The 20,623-nt window shown below is 43.2% G+C and overlaps 1 protein-coding gene and 1 long non-coding RNA gene across 8 annotated transcripts in view; one reads left to right on the forward strand and one right to left on the reverse strand.

Annotated features, from left to right (window-relative positions):
- The window catches only part of LOC142057847 (uncharacterized), a 46,553-nt gene extending 26,244 nt beyond the window's left edge, over positions 1–20,309 (forward strand). For 5 of the 7 annotated variants that reach the window (XR_012660772.1, XR_012660777.1, XR_012660778.1 and 2 more), the window contains 5 exons: positions 4,369–5,918; positions 6,491–6,596; positions 15,670–15,760; positions 18,252–18,315; positions 19,869–20,309. This is a non-coding gene — a long non-coding RNA (uncharacterized LOC142057847). Of the gene's footprint in view, positions 1–4,368; positions 5,919–6,490; positions 6,597–9,922; positions 10,001–15,669; positions 15,761–18,251; positions 18,316–19,868 lie in introns of all 7 variants that reach the window. The other 2 variants (XR_012660776.1, XR_012660775.1) reach the window with 2 other exon arrangements.
- LOC142057846 (ferritin light chain-like) lies at positions 2,110–7,346 on the reverse strand. Its single transcript, XM_075094661.1, has 3 exons — positions 6,806–7,346; positions 4,288–4,434; positions 2,110–2,958 (listed from the first exon to the last, which is right to left on the reverse strand). The coding sequence occupies exons 1-3, from the start codon at positions 6,986–6,988 to the stop codon at positions 2,458–2,460; spliced, it is 831 nt and encodes a 276-aa protein (XP_074950762.1). The 5' UTR covers positions 6,989–7,346; the 3' UTR covers positions 2,110–2,457.
- Positions 20,310–20,623: the final 314 nt, after the last annotated feature.

Raw genomic sequence — 20,623 nt, forward strand, 5'->3', positions numbered from 1 at the left:
TCTTATTCATGTTGAGTTGCAGTCAGTGGAACTAATTGTTGAATAAAGTATGCTCAGCATGAGGATGGGTGATGGAATCTAGCCCAGATGGAAATATCTTTCAAACTACTGCTGTATTAGACAGCAGCCATCTCAAAATAGGCAAATCTAGCTTGTTGATAAAAGTGCTTCGAGCTGTTCTTGTGGCACACTGCAGTATTTTTACAAACGAATACAGGGATTGTTTGAAAGTGATCCCACCCCCCCCAAAAAAAAGACTGGGAAAGCATCTGCAGTATAATTGTCTGTCCTGTGTTACAACACAAACAGAAACTAGGTGGGGTTTTTTGCAGAAATGGCTACTTAACTACAGCTGTGTATAAGAGTTTACTGAAAAGGTTTCATTGGGCAGTGTTCTTGTCTTAATGCAGTTTTCTGACATTTCTTTTCGTTCTGTGATCTACTCTTCCATCTTGTGCAACTTTCTTAGTAGTAGAAAAAGTACTGGTGCAGTTTTGTATACATAAGAAAAAAAAACTGAGAAGAACACTAGGCCACGCCTATGTGGTAAATTGAGGAATACAGTGTAGATGCAAAGTGCCATTTTTAACATTTAACTGAATTTATTTTTGAGCATAATGGAACTACTGCTTACAGCGTCACATAGGGTAAAACAAGATTAAAAAAAAAAAAGAAAGAGTAAAACAATCTTTCAATGAAGCAAACCCTGATTACATAAAAGACAAAAAAACCCTAGCTGTAGGCAGCTTATCGAGGCAGTTGCTCTTCTTAGGTGACCTTGGTAGCCAGTTTAGAGAGGCACTTCTGTAGGAGATGAACAGGAGGAGTTTGGACACCTCTGAACATAAACAAGCTGGCTAAAGTAAAGGTCTTAGGTGTGGTGGTGCTAATAGCACCCCTAACTGAACACTACCCTAACTGAAATGCAAAACTAATGAGAGGCCACTCATTATGATGCTATTTTAATTAAGTGTGCTGCATTTTCACTAGGATCTTATTCCTCTACTGAGGACCAAGATAGGTAATACAAGAAGTAGCACTAGTACCATAGCATTGTGGTTTAACCTGTCAGGCAACTAAACACCACACAGCTCTTCGCTCGCTCCCCCCCTGTGGGATGGGGGAGACAATTGGGGTGGGGAAGAGAAGTAAAACTTGTGGCTTGAGATAAAGAAAATTTAATAGGTCAGAAAATTAAGGGAAAATAACAATGATAAAATAATATACAAAGCAAGAGATGCACAATGGAATTGCCCACCACCCACTGACCAATGCCCTGCCAGTTCCCTAGCAGTGGACACCCCCAGCCAGCTTTTCCCCTAATTTATATGCTGAGCATGACATCATATGGGATGGGATATCCCTTTGGTCAGTTGGGGTCAGCTGTCCCAGCTGTGTGTCCCCTCCCAACTTCTTGCGCACCTCCAGCCTACTTGCTGATGAGGTGGGTGAGAAGCAAAAAAGGCCTTGACTGTATAAGCACTGCTCAGCAGTAACCAAAGCATCCCTATGTTATCAACATTATTCTCATCCTAAATCCAAAACACAGCACTACACCAGCTACTAGAAAGAAAATTAACTCTACCAGCCAAAACCAGGACTCATCGTAATACCATAAATTTGCCAGCTGAAAGAGGGTCTGTGTAGTAATTAAAGCAATCATCCTAGGTTAGGTCTGGACAGAGCCCTAGAGCTAGTGTCTTCAGTGACACTTGCAAAATATGCACCAGAACCTGTAAATATCACATCTAATGAGAACCTCTAATTTATCTCTCATCTACTTTCGGAGGATGAGAGTAGCCAATTAGGCAAATAACTGTGGAGAAAACCAGCACATTGTCTTATTTCTACTGTTAAGGAAGTGTTGCATCCTTCATCTTGGAGAAGTATACCACTAAAAATAGCTGGGTGATAAGTAAAGACTACTTATTTAAATTGCTACTACAATAGAAATAAGACAAGAAAACTTTGTTTTAAAACAACTATAAAAAAGTTCATTATGTTAGTATTCTTGTTAGTAATATAAAATATTAATAATATAAAACTAAAATCTTTGGATTTTTGCCACATAGAAGTTTCCTTATACTAAAGCTGCATTTAGGTTCCCCCCCCCCGCCTCAGTAAAATTTATATATACACTGTTAAAAATAATTTGCACTAACTAATCCTATTAATCATTTAAGACAGAAGAGAGGCTTGAAAGCCTTTCACTTTTAGGAATTGCATAGATAAAAGCATGACTAACGCTGACAACCTAGGTAAGTAGCAACCTTGCTATCATTTAAACAAAATAATGGTATGTCCTAGATTTTGAGCTGTGGCTCAGCAGAGGACAAGGGGACAGGGTATAAAGCAGGAGGAGCAATACAGCACCATGTCTCCTGAGTTCTGGTCTCAAGGCCACCCTTTGTACAGGTCTGCCTTAGGAGCTGCCCCATAGCTGCAAGAGCCACAGCATTAAAGTCCCTTCACTTTTGCTCCTGTCCCATCATTACACTGTGGCACCATGGTAGTGCAGTGTATGGTTGCATATATTGGCCCTATGCTGTTTCTGTGCTGGGAGAAGTCTCTCTGGGGTCGCTTCAGACCCTCCTGTACTCCTGCAGCTCCTGTATGCTGCTGAAGAGGCGGGCAGGAGCTGCAGTGCTGACTAGACTCTGGCTCTGTGCCTGTTCTGAACTCTTTCTGCAGCCGGTCCATAAAGTAATCCCCAAGACTATTTCTGCCATCTTGGGAACAGTCAAGCCTGCGAGCATTGGTCAGTAGATCTCCCATCAGCTTGATCTTCTGGATTTTGGGCCTGATAAATTGTTTCTTGATAGTGCTTGCGCTATGAGGGTCTGCATTTTCAATACTCAGGGCATAAAGCTCTTCAAAATATCGTATCATAGTTTTCCACTGTACCATTGTTACTTCCAGGGCTTTCATCAGACCGACTGCGTACTCACAGTTTGGTTTCTAAAAAACAAAGACAAAGTTACATTTATTCAGAAGAACAGCTCATCTTACTCTGTTCATTGATGGTTTCCGGTAACTTACCTGGTACTCTAAACAGCTGTGCTAGGATTTTGCAACAGCTCCTAGTCTGGAGCCTCTGTTGTTTTTAGCAGAGTTGGATGGCTGTAAACATACAGAAGTGGCAAAACCCAAGCACTTTTTCAAGGAACAGAGATTTAGATAGCAGGAGCTATGCCTGAGGAGCATTCTTACACAAGGAAACCCTATCACAGAGTCATAGAATGGTTTGGGTTGGAAGGGACCTTAAAGATCATCTAGTTCCAACCCCCCTGCCATGGCCAAGGACACCTTCCACTAGATCAGGTTGCTCAAAGCCCCATCCAACCTGGCCTTGAACACTTCCAGGGATGGGGCATCTACAGCTTCTCTGGGAAACCTTTTCTAGTGTCTCACCACCCTCACAGTAAATAATTTCTTCCTAATACCTAATCCAAATCTACCTTTTTTAAGTTTAAAATCATTACTCCTCATCCTATCACTAGACTCCCTAATAAAGAGTCTTTCCTCCCCATCTTTTCTCTAGGCCCCTGGACTGCAAGTCCCCTACAAGGTCCTCCCTAATTCAAACTGAATACTTATACAGAGGTCATCTTGAAAAACTTTTTTTTATTTTCTACAGCTTAAAAACTGCTATGATAGGCCAAAGAGCATTCTGTGTTAGCTATTTATGGAATACTGGTTTGGTAGAAGAGAATCAGCCCCTTGGTCTTCCAAAGAATGAGTTGGGATTTTTTTCCTGATAACTTTGAATTATTCCTTTGTACTGTGCAAGCCTGAGTCAGATCTCTAGTTCAAATTCTATCTTGAGGTATGCTCCAACAAATCAACTACTGCCCCAAGCTGGGTGTTTCTCCTACCTCCTTCCTTACCACCTTTCTTAGGTGCTAACAGCTTCTAGGCTTCTATTTAGTTTTAGTGTGAAGGAGACAAATGGGCTGTTTCAGCCCAGTTTAAGGAGACTCTCTAAGGAGACTGATCATCCATTATAGCACACTGGAAACAGCAGTCTCCAGCCAAATGAAAGTAAAAGGAGACCACTGTTCATATTCTTTTGGCCTAGAAAGCAACCGCGTACAGTTAGGACTGTATGTCTGACAGTTTCTAGGCATCACAATCAGGAACAAAACTATGTACACTAATATGACAGGGAAGCTGTATCTGGAAATCTAATAGCGGATGAATGCAGAAAGCTGTACTACCAACAGTATAATGCAAGAGGTTAACCACTGCAGATTGCAACTGCTTGAAAGCTTGTTGTCTACTACTCACCTGGATAGTTTTAGAACAGTAATGGCCTCCTCTTTCTTGCTGATACTTCATCAAAGCCTCTGCAGCTTTTCTTTCTTCCAGAGCTTGATGCAAGAAGAACTTCGAAACGTTTGGTAGAGCCACGTGCGACTGATCAAAATATTCACCCTAAGCACAGAAAAAAACAAGTGTTAAGATTTGCTGGAGTTGGGACTTGCAGCAAAACATGGCTTTATCAGAACTTGGGAGACCCTTCCAATGGAAGCTGTTCTACCAGCACAATCACTTTGAAGAACTTAATCCAAATTTCTGCAATAAAGGAAGTATTTATTTTTATTTAATTTCATTTTATTTTTTATAAATTATAAAATTTATTTTATTTAAGACCATTATGGTCTTAAATGAAAAATCTCTATACTTCTACTAGAACTCCTGTCCTTTAATACTGGACACGTAACTGTAGTACTGATGTTCTCTCTCAGTAACAGCCAGAGATCCTCAGAATATTTTACTTATGAGTGGTTTGGGAGGTAGGGGGTTACTGTGGCTTTTTTTCTGTTGTGTTTTGTTTGGGTTTTTTTGTTTTGTTCTTTAAACATAGTGCCAGCACAGGGGACATAAGATTTATCCCTTCAGGTCAGCATTCAAGTGAAAAGTTAGCTTTCAAAGGTATGAGAAAGATGAGGCAAATACCAAAAAGAGAAAAAGCACAACTTCGCATCTATTTATCAGCTTCATTATGGATAATGTTATTCCAAAATGAAGAATACTGCTACTGAACTATGCTGTATACACCTTTAATATTGTACGTAGCTCATGCCTAGGAACACTTCAGAAGTATTACAGCCCTAAACCCACTGCAAGCCTTGTTCTGTTCTATGTGGGAAATTAACAGCTTCAACCACTTAACTATACTAATGGATCTATCTAGAGGAATTTTATCCATGGTATTGCTGTCCCATGAGGAGAATGTATTACAGACAGGTAGCGAAGGAAAGCCACCAGGTAATACTAGTTTCAGTATTGGCTCTGCACAGCTCCAGTGTTGAGGAAAATGAGAGGCAGCAGCTAAGAATATGCCAGCAGCCAAATTGAGGGAGCCACAGTGTCTTGATCTCCTGCTTCCCTAAACATCCCTATGTAACACAGCACAGCTTTTGTCTCTTGGACATACTCTGGGTTGGAGTACTGCATATCAAGCAGTCAGCTTGCAGCCTGCCTAGGAGGGATGAGGAATAAGTATGTGCATTTCATAAGTTTTTCTGCTTCTTCCCTACTTACATCTATTACCTTACTTAAATACAAAATACTTGTCTTCCATCTATGTTACTCTGTTTAGAAAAAAAATGCAGAAAAGTTATATACACAAGTTTATGTTTTCCTCCTATACTTTTATGGCCATCTGGGATATCCCAAACCTGTGACACATACATATGCGTGACCATAAACCATTCAAGAGAAAAGTACATACTGGAATGTTTTATTACAAACATTCCTTGCAATATTTGCCCAATCCTTTTCCTGAAGTCATTAATTCATGTTTCTGTTGACAGAAGAGTCAAGATTCAGTGTTTTATAAGCAGTTCCTCAGTGCAAGAGTGCAGCATGACTTCAAGTAGAGCACAAGTTGCCACACCTGCTTAACTGTTAAGGTAAGTCTTTTATGTCAACCATTAACTGCTTAAAATGTTCACATTTCTAGGTTTGATTTACCCACATTCAATTTCTAACTGAGGTTTCTCCATTCTGCCCAGCTGCCTATCACTGGTATTATTTTATGCTTAACAAGCAGAGGTTCTACTGCATGCTTAAATTTTTATTGGACTAATTGACACCAAGCTTGATCAAAGGATCTTAGAGCTATATTGAATATCATTTGTGTTGCTTCTCAGTGGATGGTTGGCATCAGAAGGGATAGAATTGATCATTTTGGTTTTTTATTTTGATGGCTTTGTTAAAATATATGTTGCCTTAACATTTGATATGTAGCCAGACACAATTTTGACACGCATGCTACACAGTATCAGAGATAACTTCTTAAATTCATGTCCGACGTTCCTGCCCGTGAAGCAAACACACCCTAAGCCAACAGTGATGTTCACAAACTGTTATTCTACCAGTTAACCACACGCACCTTTTTTACGTACAAAATTTGGGAAAAAAACACCCAAGAGTTAGACTCCGAAGCTGTTAGCGTTTCCTGTTCCTATCCCTCTTTCCACAGGCGTAACTCTCCATGTGAATTATCCAAAACACACAAGTGCCTGATTCATCACCCGCTCGTTCCAGACCTTCGTCGTTTCTCCAGCCAGGGCAGCGGCCGCGCCGGGGTAAGCGCACGAGCGGCGGCTCTGACAGGAGCGCTGCTGCGCTGCGGGGCCCGGCTGCGGCCCCGTCGGGCCGAGCACTGCTCTTCTGTGCCCGCCCGACTGAACCTGAGCGCCTCGGCACCTCCTTACTCCGCCGCCCGCGCCGGGTCCCCCCCGCTGCGCCCTCGGTCGCCTCCCGGCGCCTCCCCGCCCCCGTCCTGCCGCCTTACCAGCGCCTGCAGGCAGTAGGCGAGCTCCAGCAGGGCGCCGGTGACACCGCAGAGGCCTTCCTCCACGGCGGGCGGAAAGCTCTGCCTTACACGGCTGCCGGGCAGCGGACGGTGCGCTGGGCAGGCGGGCAGGGTGACGCGGGGCCGCTTGGAGCGTGGCTCGGCCATGATGGGTACCGCCATGGGGCAGCTGCGCCACCGCGCCGCGCCGCCTGATATAGCCCGGGCACCTGGGACACACCTTGCCGCGCACGGCGGCGCTGGGCCGCCCCCTCCCCGCCTCCCTCCCGGATCGCGCCGCCGGGAGGTGCGCGGGGGCGCCCGCCCTCGCCGCCGGGGGAGGCGGGGGCCGCGGCGGCCGGGCCAGCGCCGCCATTTCTCCAGCGCCCGTGGGCCGGCCCTGCCGCCCGCGGAGCCTCGCTCCTCAGCCCAGCGCAGGTCCTCTCGGCCGACCGTCGGTCGCTAGGGCGGGAAGGGCCGACTGGTGGCTCCTCAGTTCTGCAGCTTATTTGGGGGCCGATAGCGAGGTGCGGCCACGCACCGGTACCCTCCTCGCAGCGAGCAATGCGCGAAAGCGCAGCGTGGCAGAGTCGAGGCCAGGGCAGCTGATGATGGCTTGCAGTCAGATGCGGCCGTGGGGAGGGAGCGACCTGGGAAATAATCCTGAGGAACTTAAACTATCTATGTGTGTCTTGTCTTTTTCTCTTTTGATTTAGGGCTGAAAATGCTTGTGTCAAACTGGTCCTACCTAGGCAAATTAAACCACCTTCAGTGTTTTAGTAACTTAACGATCCTTAGTTTGTACAGTAACTTCAAAATTCAGGTTTCTGACTCCTTCAGCTGCTTTACCCTGTAGACAGAGCTTTGCATGTTATTACTTGAGTGTTTACCTGTAATAGATTCAAGCCAGTGGAGTGGAAATATGAGTAATCTCAACGCCCTTCAAATCTGATAATTTTCTGTTCAGTGACTTTCTGCTTAATGTAGTGTGCTGTTCGGTGGAATATTTTTGTAGTAGATCACCCTACTCCCCCACAAAACCAGGATGCTAATAGCAGAATCATAATTCCATCGCACATTTTAATTGTTGTTGGATCTGACTGCCTACAGCAGAGTGTACATCATCTGAGAGTAGTTGTAAAACGTGAAAAAATCGCTCATGGGAAATTTATGGACTTCTAGTTCAGTGCCTCCATCTCTTAAGCATTTGAGTAAAACTGCATGTAAGGTATGCCTGTAATGTTTGTAAGGCTAAAATAAGTACCTAAATTGATAAGTTACGATATATTCATTGACAAGACAGTTCAACAATATATGACCTTGTTCTCAAGTTCTCGGTAAGGGTCCTCTTTTTCACTAGGGCACTAGGAACTTTTAATGGGAAGATGTACTTCTGACAGTTACCTTTTAGCTCCCTGCATTCCAGCTGTCTTTGTTTTAGCTAGTAGAATAGTTGCCAGTGTTTTTTTTATTCCAGGATAATCCTCAGAAGAGGAAAAGCAAGTGTGGTACCTATGTGTATGTATGTGTTGACATCCTCATCTAAATGGAATACTTGGCGACCTCCTTTCTGTGGACAGTCCAAATAACTTGAAGTGTGAAATCACAATAGAAAGCAATTAGCTAGTGTCTCTGTGGAAGAGTTTATAGTTGTATTTTGTTAGGTGGGCGTTCATGACAATAATTTCTAAGCATATCAGCTCATAGAAGCTTGTATCTCTATTAGTGGACTTCTGGTGCCTCGTAAATCAGTATTAAGTTATCCTATTTCGGTGATGGAGAACTAAGATGCAAAGGCTACCTTAAGGCCACCTGTGACGTGTGGGGCTGATCTGAAAACTGACTCTAAATTTCTTTAATCTCCATATGCTCCTTAACCCCTCTTTTTATGAGAACACCAGTCCATTTATTTTGCTTTATTCTTCATAACACTAAAGGAAATACATGTCATTTGTACTGTAAGAAAATGTATTGTGGAAAAATTCCATTACAAAGTAACATAGGGGTTCTTGCTACATAGGACAAGGTGGTGTCAGATGCCAGTTGTATCTGGACTGAGGAAACTCTCATCTGTGCCATAAACTTCTGATCTCAAGTCTTGGTTTTCAAGAAATGCTGTATCGTGGGGAATGAGCGTTTTGTTCCGTTTCTTAGTTAGTTACAACATTTCAACAAGGCATGGAGAAAGTGCAGCTGCCTGCAATTAGGTAGGGTTGCTTTTAAGGTAGGCTGCTTTTTTCCTACCTGCCCTGACCTGAAGGGGAAAGTCTTGCGTCTCTCTCCCAAACTGTATGCTTTAGAAAAGTTTTTACTTGCTTGGGGTAACAATAGGACTTTGGTACAAGTGAATCTGGGTTAGATCCTTAATCTAAGTCCTGAAGTATGAAGGTACTTTACAGATTTCCTTGATGAGCTGCTGTTGGGGTAAAGAGAGTTGGGCACTGAGTGATCTTGCTAGAGGGAAAGCAAGAGCAGGTAGTTATGTACAAGTCATTGCCAAAAGGGTTGGTGACATCTATAAATAGGATTGCCCCTGTTTATTCCCATAATCTAGGGTTATTTAAATGCTTAATGTTAGGTACATGCCTTGATGAAAGGTGTCTTCATTAATTTTTATGATCTGGCATTATTTTGGTACAACGTATTTTAAAGAGTGTTTAAAGTGTATGGCAGAGCGGGAAGCCAAATAACCACAGCGTGGTATACAGAACTGCAATTAAAATTCCAGCAAAATAAGCTCTCCTGCACACACACACCCCCCCACTTCACACCCCCCCACCCCTCACCCTTTTTATTTGTTGGCAGAGTGCGGCAGAGGGGACTGTTACTGTCAGTGGGCTTTAGCAATCACCTGAAAATATCCTTTCTGCTGCCACTACTTTGCGAACGTTTAGTTGTATCTGGCCATTTTCTCCCTTGCTTCTCTCTCATTTAAAGCTAGGCTCTTTAAGCTGCAGTTAGTCTGGAGGTGATATTGTTTGTTCTTTAACCACAGGTAGCCAGAGTTGTGGCTGTTGCTTCTATCCAGCTACTATCTGTTAGCTTCTTTCTAGCTGTGACAGACTTTTCATGTGCTTTGCAAATAGTGTATCTAATGCTGTCAAACTTTTTTCTTAGGTGATTATTCAGTGCCCATCAATAGCTATGATGAAAATGGAGGTCTATGTGAGAAAAAAAGTAATAAATGCATGTATGGTATGTATGCATGTGAATTAGCCTTCTTCATTCATGATTCTGTTTCGTAATTAAGTGAAACCTAAGCTCTCAGGCAGGAAATGGGAGAATGATTCATACGAACACCCATGAATTCACAATTGCTTATATTGGACTATAAGTTGCTTAACCCGTTTATCTGTATGCTCTTCCATTCTCAACAGGTGCTTCATTTCACTTTTTTATCTGATGCCACTCTTTTTTATTTCCTTTTTCCCTGGAGGAAAACCCAGCAAGACTTCTGAGTCGTTTTGTTGCCTTTTTGCACTGTATGACTCATAAAGTTGAAAAAGCAGCCTGAAATTTGGGAGGTTACTACTTAAGTCAGCATAGAAAAATAACTTTTTTTAAGTGTTTCACAGTAAAAGTAGTCATCAGCAAAATGTGAGACGGCCCTGGGGTGACAATAGCACTGTGACCAGGCTGTGAGGCAGACATTCTAGAAAATTATTTTGGGCTGTATGTCACTGAGCAAATAGAAAGGTCCACTTTGTTGTAGTGCTGTGAAATCAGCATGTGTTAGTGATACAGGAGAGGGATTTCCCAAAAGTAAAAGATAGAGTCTAGTCCCTTTGAAGTCAGAGTCTTGATATTGTTGGTATCAAACAGAACAGACAGGAGCCTATTTTTTGGGCTTATAGGTGCTGAAAATTACTATGCAGTACTGTATCTACACATATTTTATATGCATTCAATTTACTAAAATGAGGTAGCACAATGAAATCCTGTTTGTAAAATACTTGAATTAATTTTGATTTTTGAACTAATGTTTGAAGTGCCTTTTTTTTTTTGGCACTTGCCTCAAATACTCCAAAGTTTAGTTTTCTATTGCTTTCCTTTTCTAGAAAGTCAAAGATATTCTTCCTCTCATTGATATATTTGTATTTGCAAAATATCCATTACTGCAGCATTTAAAGCCAGTTGAGATGTTTGAGGATGTTCTTCAGTTGTACTGGAAACAGCTATCTCTTTTTTGCCTTCATTCAGCTTTCCCGCTTTGCATCAGTAGCCTTATAAAGTTGCAACACTTTGTGCCTCTGATGTAACTTTTATCTCGGGCAGTTCAGTTCCATAGGCTTCCTTGACACAAGTCTGCATGGCACAGATATTGAGAAGCTGGCTTATTTGTCTTTCTTCTTTTGTGGTGAAGTTCTTCCTTAAGGAACTTTCCAAATGCTGGATAATATAAAACATCGTGATACATAGAGAGCTCTTTGAAATTTTACTGATTGATATCTGTCCTTCAAACAGAATATGCCCACAGCCTGTGGGTATGTCTGTGTCTAAAACAGGCATAGAAGACAAGTTCATAAGGGTTTTGGAAACACAAGCAAAGCTTATCTTTAACCTTGTGTCACAGAACAGGTATAGGAGGGTTTCCTAATTCATGTTATTTTCTTCTCTGCAGCATTTAAATTAGATTATCTGTAATAAATGCTTACTTTTACCATGGGACCCTTCCAGTAGCAGAGAGTTTACTTCAGGTAATGCCGTGAGGAGACAGGCAGCCTCAACTCCTTCTCAGCGGGGTGCTGCATGGATATGGAGAGGCCCAGTGCCCTGCAGTGCGTCAGGGAACTTCCATGGCCACTACGGCTGACGCTTAGAGCTGCCAGGTGGCTTTGGTGTTCAGGGCACATCCTGCCTCAGTAGCACCTGCCCTCATCCTCCTGTCAGTCCTCGGGCACCCCTCCCTTCTTCTCTCTCCCTGTAGGCTCTTTCCAGCTGCTGCCACAACCACTGCACTCAGGCAGACTCATCCTCTCCCTTTGCTCCTGCCCTCCCTTCTTTGGGCCCCTGGGAAAGCTCCATGCCAACAGCAGGTTTGGGGGCGGGGGGGTGGGTGGGGAGCTCTGCAGTCAAGCCTAGAAGATGTAACTGCATCTCGGCTAACTGCATAGGTAGACTCAGCTGTGACTGTTGTCCTGCCTCAACCTGGTTTATGTCTGACACCTTTAGCTATCATGTTGCATCTCGAGACAAGCTGCTTATGGCTGTGTTTGAGTGTGTGACTGTGTACGTGTGTGTAGACTTCTTAATGCTGGGGCTGCAGGTAAAACAGCACTGTGGCCATTACTAACTTGTGTCTAAGAGTCGTATATCGCTATTTCCTCTTAAGCATGTATCACTCTTTTCCAATGTAGTTTTAAATGTTGATGAATCACCTACACCGAGTTGTTCTCCCCTAGTCTTTTCTCCTCGTATTTACAAAATTGTTAGGTGTGCCGACTAGGCTTCTCAGTTCTTCTGTGTCTTTAAAAGAGACCTGCCTCTGCCACCAATGAGGAAGCCTGTGGTTTGGCTTGGGCAGAGAGGAGAGCTGGAGTCCTAGAGGCTGTCTGTGCTCCCTGCTTCTTTGCCTGGTGGCTGCAGAGATCTGGCAGCCAGGCTGAGCAAGCTTCAGCCTGGTCAGCAGCATGATACTTGGCCCTTCAATCTCCATTTCTTCTCTTATGCATATGCTTAAGCTGTAAGTGGACTATTAATTTCAAGTGGAACTGGCTGATACTACCCATTAGATTTTTTTAAAGAGGCTGTTCTTAGGAGTAAGTTAGAATAAATTGGCAGGGTTCATCTGCCTCTGAGATTTTGCAATTGTTTTTTTAACCCACGTTTAAAAAAGCATAGGGTAGCAAACTTAAGGCTCATCCTTACAATCTGTTCATGGTGCATCGTAAGTCCAGTCACTTATTGCAGGCCACTGGGTCTCAGCACTGGAGCAAATTTAAGGGGATTCTGTGGAGTTTCTGAAAACATGTGGCGCATCCCAGGCAACATGTTGCATAAGGAGGGTGTACAATCCCAAACTGCCTAAAGTCTGTCATAGTTTGCGTACCATGCCTTTCTGTTTTACCGTCCTTTCCACAGCTGTGGATACGAATCTGTACTTACTTTTGGACAAATGAGAAAATAAGACTTGACGTGTTGAAAAGGGCAGTGCATTTTTTTGTACAGTCTGTGCTTTCTGAAATCAGTGACTACCTATAATGCCTTCCAGGCAGTGTAAACTTTGGTAGGTGCACTCTGTGCTCCAGATGGCCCTTGAGGGAGCATCAGACCTACCTCTTTGAGGTGAGCATGAGCAGATGCACTCTGTACATACTCAGAATATTTGGGCTAGCAGAAGTAAACTATGGGCAAGGAGTGAAGGTCCAAAACCCATTTACTGTCTTGCTGCTGTATGCTACTGTTAATCAGTGTTCGTAGAGTCCCTGCTAGTACCAAGAGCACCTGCTTCTGAAGTACAGGTACTCCTGGTAGTTAAACGGTTCAGCTGATGCCGTTTGCTACTTGGCTTGACAAAGAAGTTAAAGTCACAGATGTGGTGAGAGCTGTGTGAAATGTTTGCAGGTGAAGAGGAAATTATTCTAAATGTTTTAGCTTTTGTATTCACCAAAAAATAACGAATGAACCCTTTTCACAGTTTTAGTTTGAAAAAGAGTCCTTTCAAAGTTCAAATGGAACTGCTTGAGAACAAAAAATACAAAAAGGTTTTTTATTTGAAACTTTAATGTGAACATTTATCAACTAAATGTTTGTTTTAAATTTTGTATTAATATGGATTTGGTGGTGGTGAATCAGACAGGAGTGGATAATTTCTCTCAAACTTCATAGACCTTAGGGGCCATGCTAAATTCCAGTTAAGTAATTCCTTTTCTAATTACAGTCACAAATAACTCTATTGCTGCTTTCTGCTCAAAACACTTCTTTTAGTCTGTCTACATATTGTCCTTCATAGCATAAGTGTCGTGATTCCCTAGGGTGCCTCTTTCCCTATAATTTTCTGCCTATTACCATTTTAATGGCTTTAAATACATTATAAAAATCTTGTAATGGTAGGCGTTAGATTGTAGTCTGTTTGTGGCAGTATGTACCAGGCAAAGTCTTTTGTGTCGATTTGCAAGGATCAAACAAATAGTTTTCCATGTCAGTGTCTTTATGCAGAGCATTTGTTGAGTTGGGCATTCTCCTGATTTCATTGGAATCACGAGGTGTAGCTCACAGTGTGTTTGGCGTCTATCACTTAAGGCAGTTAGCACCATTAATTGATAATCCTGGGAAGTTACTTATTTGGGTCTTTAGGACACAATGGCATTACCTACAGTGATGCAGTGAATGCTTTACTTTTTGATCTTTAAACCACTAGCTCCAGTTGCTATCTTTTTTAGAATTTAGATATTACTCTGGTGAGTATTTACAAATTTCACAGAACATTTTGTTCTCTGAATTAAATCCTGCATACCAAGCGCCTGCCTGGGGCAAAGACAAAAAAAAAGTTAGCTTTGATACTCCAAAATTGGTTGAATAAATCCTGTGCAGCTGGTCTGCGTGAAATGTGCCCAGTGACAGCAAGCTGCAGAGAGGATTCAAAGGGTTCGGAAGAGCTCTGTGCCTGTCAGGGCTAGGGTTGTTTTATTGCTTTTTCTGTGAATGGCAGTAACATATAGGTATCCATGCTGCTCAGTATTAAGTGTGCGAAGTGGTGATCGCCGTGTGGTTCCCTCAGATGTATATGCAGACAAAACTGATGCATAAGTGTGCGATATTGCCTTCTTTGTATGTTTATACATGCTTTGACGTTTTCCAAATTTGGAACTGTGGTTAAAGCCTCAAAGGGAATCCACGAGTCTGCAGCAGCTGAGAATATGTTGCTAGCACTGGACGTTCCTGTGTGGTTGTGTGAACGTCTCTTCATTGGTGAGGAAATGGTGTTGTCTAGCCTGTAGTGCAGTGTTTGTCAAGGGAAATTCTTGGAGACTTATTTAAATGGGCAAGCCAACACAGTACAATTTACACTTGTGTGTACTTGTGGATGAGATGCCAGTAACTGTTATGGATTGGAGACTATTTTTTCTGCCTGTGCTATTCTCACCACCAGCTCTGCTCCTTCAACTGTCTCTGCTTTGCTTCTTTTTGTAATATAATCCAGCTAAGACATGGTCCCAAGGGGAAGATGACTTAAATGAATCTAAATCTGGAAAAGTAATGAATTAAAAGATATACAGTTCAGGAAAATGAATTTTGGATTACAAAGTTATGAAGGCTCTGACTGGTTCATGTGAGCAGCTTGTAGCGAGGTCATGTTTCCCTCCAATAGTGCATCGACAGAAATTTGGAAAGCCTGCTTTTACTCATGTTGTGTGAGCAGAGTGCTTTTGGCAGTGCTCTGCAGTGCTGCCTTTGTGAATCCAGCTTCATTCTCAGGCTGCAGAGAACTTCCAGGTTCTCTAGAAACAAGCACAAGAGTAACTGCAAGGAGTGAGACCAGCTTTGCAGAACTGACCTTTGGAGGTCAGAATGGCAGGACTCAGAAAAGAAAAAACATAGAGGCTTTCATTAATAGAAGCATTTACCAGTAATACACTAAGAGGAGCTTAGAAAAGAGAATTGTATGCATTGGTTTGTAAATCAACTTCTAGCAAAATGAGATAAGAAGGCAAATTTTCCTTGGAGCCAGTTTGGCCAATAGCTGTTTCTGGCAGGGTATTTTTGCACTCTTCCCACATCATTCTGTAGTGGCCATACATTGAAATAATGCACTGGGCTATGTGGACAACTGGCCTGACCAAGTGCATGGCAATTCTTATGATGCCTGTGCTGAAAGAGTTCTCTTAAGGGACCTTGACAGTGTTTGATTTGATTTGTTCCAGAATGGGATTGCCCTTGTTCCTGGTGATGCATGCTCATGATCTGGACTCCAGGGCTCAAGCAGGACTGAAGGACACATCTTGTCAGGCAACGGTAAGACTGTGTTACCTATTTAGAGGCGGATGTTGAAGTCTGATATATGTAGCTTGTGACTTTCAGCTGTTTGGTCTGAAGCAAGGGGCGGGAAGGTTTCTTTTTTTTAAAGGAAGATCAGTGCAGAGCAAAGAGAAGAGTTGGAAAATCCTTAGGAAAACCAAAAAGAGAAGAGAAGCAGCACTGAAAGTGGGCCAAATCCTTTACTGGTGTATGCAAGCATTACTCATATAACTTGAGGAGAGTACATGCTTTAACTGAGCATGTACCAGCTGAGGACTTGGCCCATAATGTCCTTTATAAATCTCTGATTCCTCCCCAAATAGTTTTTCCCTCCCTCTTCAAAGAGGCACCTGTTGTTCGTGGAGTTGGTGATGATACTGGATTAGTGCACATGCGGTCAGCCTGCTTGGCCTCGGCCCTTTGGACCCAAAATGAACTCCAGCTGCTGTTGCCCAGAGCAGGTGCTTCATCCAACCCTAGCAGCTGTTTGAATGTACAGTGTCATGGCCAAGAGGAGGGGGTAGGTCCCCTGAAGTACCCAGAAGAAGAGCTGATCAGCAGAAAGGAAGGAAAAGGGAGTGTGACACAGAGACCTGATTTTTATACCCTGCATTTTATGTCAGCATTTAGCAGACAAAAGTTGTTCTAGCATTTCCTTCTGGAAATGGGAAATAGTGGCTGTCAGTCTGCATGTACTGAGCCTGCACAGCACTGTGATGGATAATGGTTCCCAAAACGAGGCTGAGGGACCACTGAAGACCAGTAGGGCCATGACAAATGACAGACCTCTAAACTGCCAAGCCTGTATTGTCAGTTGAAGGTATGATACAGGTACATGGTGGTGTGTGAGAAATTTTGAGGGCTGGTAGTGTTTCACAGTTATTCAGTGTTTGGAGTCATTGATTTAAAGCTCCAGTGAGTGGCCTGGCAAAAATGAGATTAGATGCAGAACAGCGTACAGGCTAATAATCTGCTACATGTGATAGCTTGGGCTTCACACTCACACTGCCAAAGCCAGCACCAAGGGAAGAAAACAAAAGCAGACATAATCTGGGGTTATAAAGCAGCCACAGGGGACAGTGTCAGGGAAATGGAGGGTGATGAGACAAATATGGGGGCATAGAGAAATGTGGATCGTTGGGAGGTAGCAGCCAGAATTTGAGGAGGGGGCACAGATAGCCCATGTCAGGGGCAGAGGAGCAGCAACCCAGGGTTAGAGTGAAGGGAACAGGTCAAGGATGCAGGTTTCTTGGGGTAAATGAACCGTGGCCTTCAAAGGGAAGAAGGCAGCTTAGAGTAAGGGCAACTCTAACCTGAAGCAGGAGGTACTCTAGGAATGTCTTGCAGAGTGGGTAGTCTTACAGCACAAGTGGTTCAAGGTTGTTCCCATTGCTGGTCTCACAACGAGTCCCTTCTAAATCCCTTCCAGCCTGCCTTCAACTTATTCCCCTTGGAGTATTCTCACTGACCTGGGAGGGGTCTCTGTGCAGTCCTGCACTCTCTGATTATTCATGTGCTGCCAGCGACAGCCCTCCTGGCCTCCTTTTCCCTGACTGTGCACTGGTCCCTCTTTTGGCTGTGCCCGCATGCGTCACTGTCGGCATTAACACCAAATTTAATATGACTCCTTAGGTTCCTCTTCTCTTACCTATATTCACTAAAGTTACAAGAGTCCTTCCAGTTTCTCTGATAATCTGTATCCACTTTATATACCTACCCTGTGCATGGTTTCAGTCATATTCCATCAGCCAGGCTTTTCATTCCATTTACTGATTGCTCAACCAAGTTCCCACTGAACCTCCATAAGGAGGGCTAAATGCTAAGCAAGGACATTTCCCTGTGTAGCTATGAAAGGATTATTCAGGCCATATTTCATTACAGCATGGCCTAAGAGCAGGAGAAAAACATGAATATTGGAGGCCTCTCTTTGTCAGGAAATGGGATTTCCGCAGGTGCTCAGTTGCAAATGCTCTGCATGCTTCTGAGGCTTGGCACATGGCATTGCTAAACCCTGATTCAGGATGTAAGAATGTCTCATGACCCCTGCCATGTAAACTGGTGTCTGGCCATGTTTGGAAATCAGCCGTCAATGATGACAGTAGATGAGTATGGGTGAAATGAGCAGCTTGGCTTCAGCACTAAGCAAGACTTGTTAAACATTGTACATGCAGATGTCCAATTCATATTTTGAATAATGAATATTATGAGCATTTCTGTAGCAAGTGGTAAGAAACCGGGTAGTCTTTTTTCATCTCCTTGCTGTCTTCCCAGGATTTGAAAGTGTGAAAAAGTATTTCATCCCCTTACAGGGTTAGGTAAAATTGGTAACCATAGTTCTTGTACAGAATTACACAGAAATACTCTAGACAGCCAAATATATTGATTTAAGATCACCTATGTGGTGGCATGGAAATTGTTTCCATTTTGGCTTATCCTTTTCTTGGATTGGTCAGGTTATCCAGCTGACTTAAGTTCTTTGTTCTTTCAGATAAAAACTACTCGTGCTGGTACAGGCCTGTACAACTTCTGTCCCAGTGGAGCTCTTCTGTCAGGTATTCCTCCTATTTGTATTGCTTCTACCTGAAAATTAAGGAATTAGAGAAATAGCATCAGGAACTCCACATGAATGAAATAGATGCATTAGAAATAGGGGGTTTCTGTGCTCATTCTGTGCTGACGTCCCTTGGACATGTCACTGTTATACATGGAAAGAAACATCACACATGACTATTACAAGTGCATGATGTACATCTGTGGGAGGGGCGGACATCTGCTGATGTGCTCCTGGTTACTGTCCCTATGTTTTTGCCACTTTCAGTAAATTACAGTTCACTCATGCTTCTGTGTGTTTATCAGCAATAGTTCCCCGGTCTCCTTATCTGCCTGGTAGCATGGCTGGGTTATTCACACACCCGTTGCTGCTTCACTGGCGATGAAGTGGCAGGTGTTGCCCTGCCTTCTTCCTCTGTACTTCTCTTCCTCAGCTTCCTTGCACTGTGGTGTGACTCAAGAAAAATGGAAATGCAACTTTCTACTCGTTTTGGAGTAGTAAATATATTTTAAAAAGCAAGCCAAATATCATTCTCACAGTGGCCCAAGATCTATATTTAAGTATGGCAGCACACTTTCTTTTCCTGAGATTTTTAACCCCCTGCATGTGGATAAGAATTTTTTAAGCACCTGTCTCTTGCTGATTTAAATATAATTAGGTACCAAGGAGCTTTCCCCATTTAAGCTATTCCCAAAAGGTGTGGCAGGGTCCAGTGTGCTGTCTGGTGAGGAATGAGAGTGAGGCACTTTGGATGTAGTAAGTCATAACTTACAAATTGCTAGATTAAGACTCAGGAAATAAAGAGCTTTTTAGCAGGCCTCCATGTTTTGGGAGTCTGGAAAACAGAGGGTTTTACTTTGTATGAGGCCTATGTTATGCTGTACAGGGATTCCTAATTCAGGGTGAAAAATACTGAAAGTGCCCTTTTACCATACAGCCAACAATTAGCTTGCTGCCAGTAGGAAAAACAATCATTAAGTGGTGAGTGAAAGTAGTGTCAGAAACAGACCTTGACAGAGTGGCAACATACAGTTAGACCGAGTGACATTCTTCACACCTGCTGTGGTGCATAACAGTAGCTGGCTGACTTAACTGGTGGCACTACAAGCAGAGCATTGTGCTGTGACACAGCATGGACAGCGATTGAATTACACACCGATTAGGTCTTCGGCTTCTCTCTGTCACTGTGGACAATGAAGAATCAGAGAAGTGGACATGAGAGCTTTAGCAGGCCTTGTGCCCTTGAACGGAGGAGGATTAGTTTGTAAATGGTAAATTGTGTTGGGGCCAAGAGTCGTAAAACTGAGCTCTTGCCCTTCTGCTGCCTCAAAGGCACAGGCTTTGCAGAAAACCGCTTCTCTCCCTTCTACTGGCTGCTGTGATCAGAGGAGGGGTGGACATGTGGAATCTACTCCTCCTTTTCTCTGCCAAAGAAGGAAGAAGACACTGGTACATTTGTACAAAGTTTGCCCCTGACTATCTCTTACTATCTTTTCTTAGAAAGGGCATGGGATTAAATTAATGGCATTAATCAGTCTTCTGCCATTTCCACAGGGATGCGGATTTGCCTCTCACTAGGTGCTGCTGGCTGGTTCACTGCCTGATAGAGGCTGTCTCTGAGACCTGATTTAACCTGAAGCATACACTTTCTCAGGAGGTCTGCAGTAGGGCCGAAGAATTGCAAATATTGCATCCTTCCCCTCCTGTCATCTGCTTCCACATGACTGCAATGCCTGTGCTGTGGTGTCAGCTCAGTCACCCTGAAACGCTCCATGTGATGGAGGTTTGTACTGAGCTGGTACAGAGCGGACTTTGCTTTTGGTGGCAGTATCCCTTGTTGCCGTGTTGTTCGCAGAGAAGATGGGTTTATCCTTGCCTTTATTCCACTGGGACCAGCTGCTTTACACACACGAATCAAAAGTGGCAAATCCTTGATATCCTCTTTCTACATCACATGAACTTCTTGGGTTTTTTGGAGAGGTAAAGCTTTTTTTTTTTAAAAACCCCACATGTTGAACCAAAGTTGGAGAAACAACTGCATCGTGTAGCTGATACAGTGCATGGGAGTACAAAGCATTCCCATGCCATCAGGTCTTGTATGTCGACTCCCTGTACATACTAAATGTGATAGGTATTAGGCATGAGTGTAGACCCGATGAGCAGCACTAGTTTGTCATGCAAACACTTATATGATGGCCCTATCCTATTTTCTAGAACCAAAGATTTCACTGTGATGAAGTGGACATCTTAAAGCATTGTAGGAGGTAGGGGGATGTAACTGCACTTAACCTGAGCTTGGATTAGCCATA

This window comes from Phalacrocorax aristotelis, chromosome 5 (assembly GCF_949628215.1).
Source record: "Phalacrocorax aristotelis chromosome 5, bGulAri2.1, whole genome shotgun sequence".
NCBI classification, from domain to species: Eukaryota; Metazoa; Chordata; class Aves; order Suliformes; family Phalacrocoracidae; genus Phalacrocorax; species Phalacrocorax aristotelis.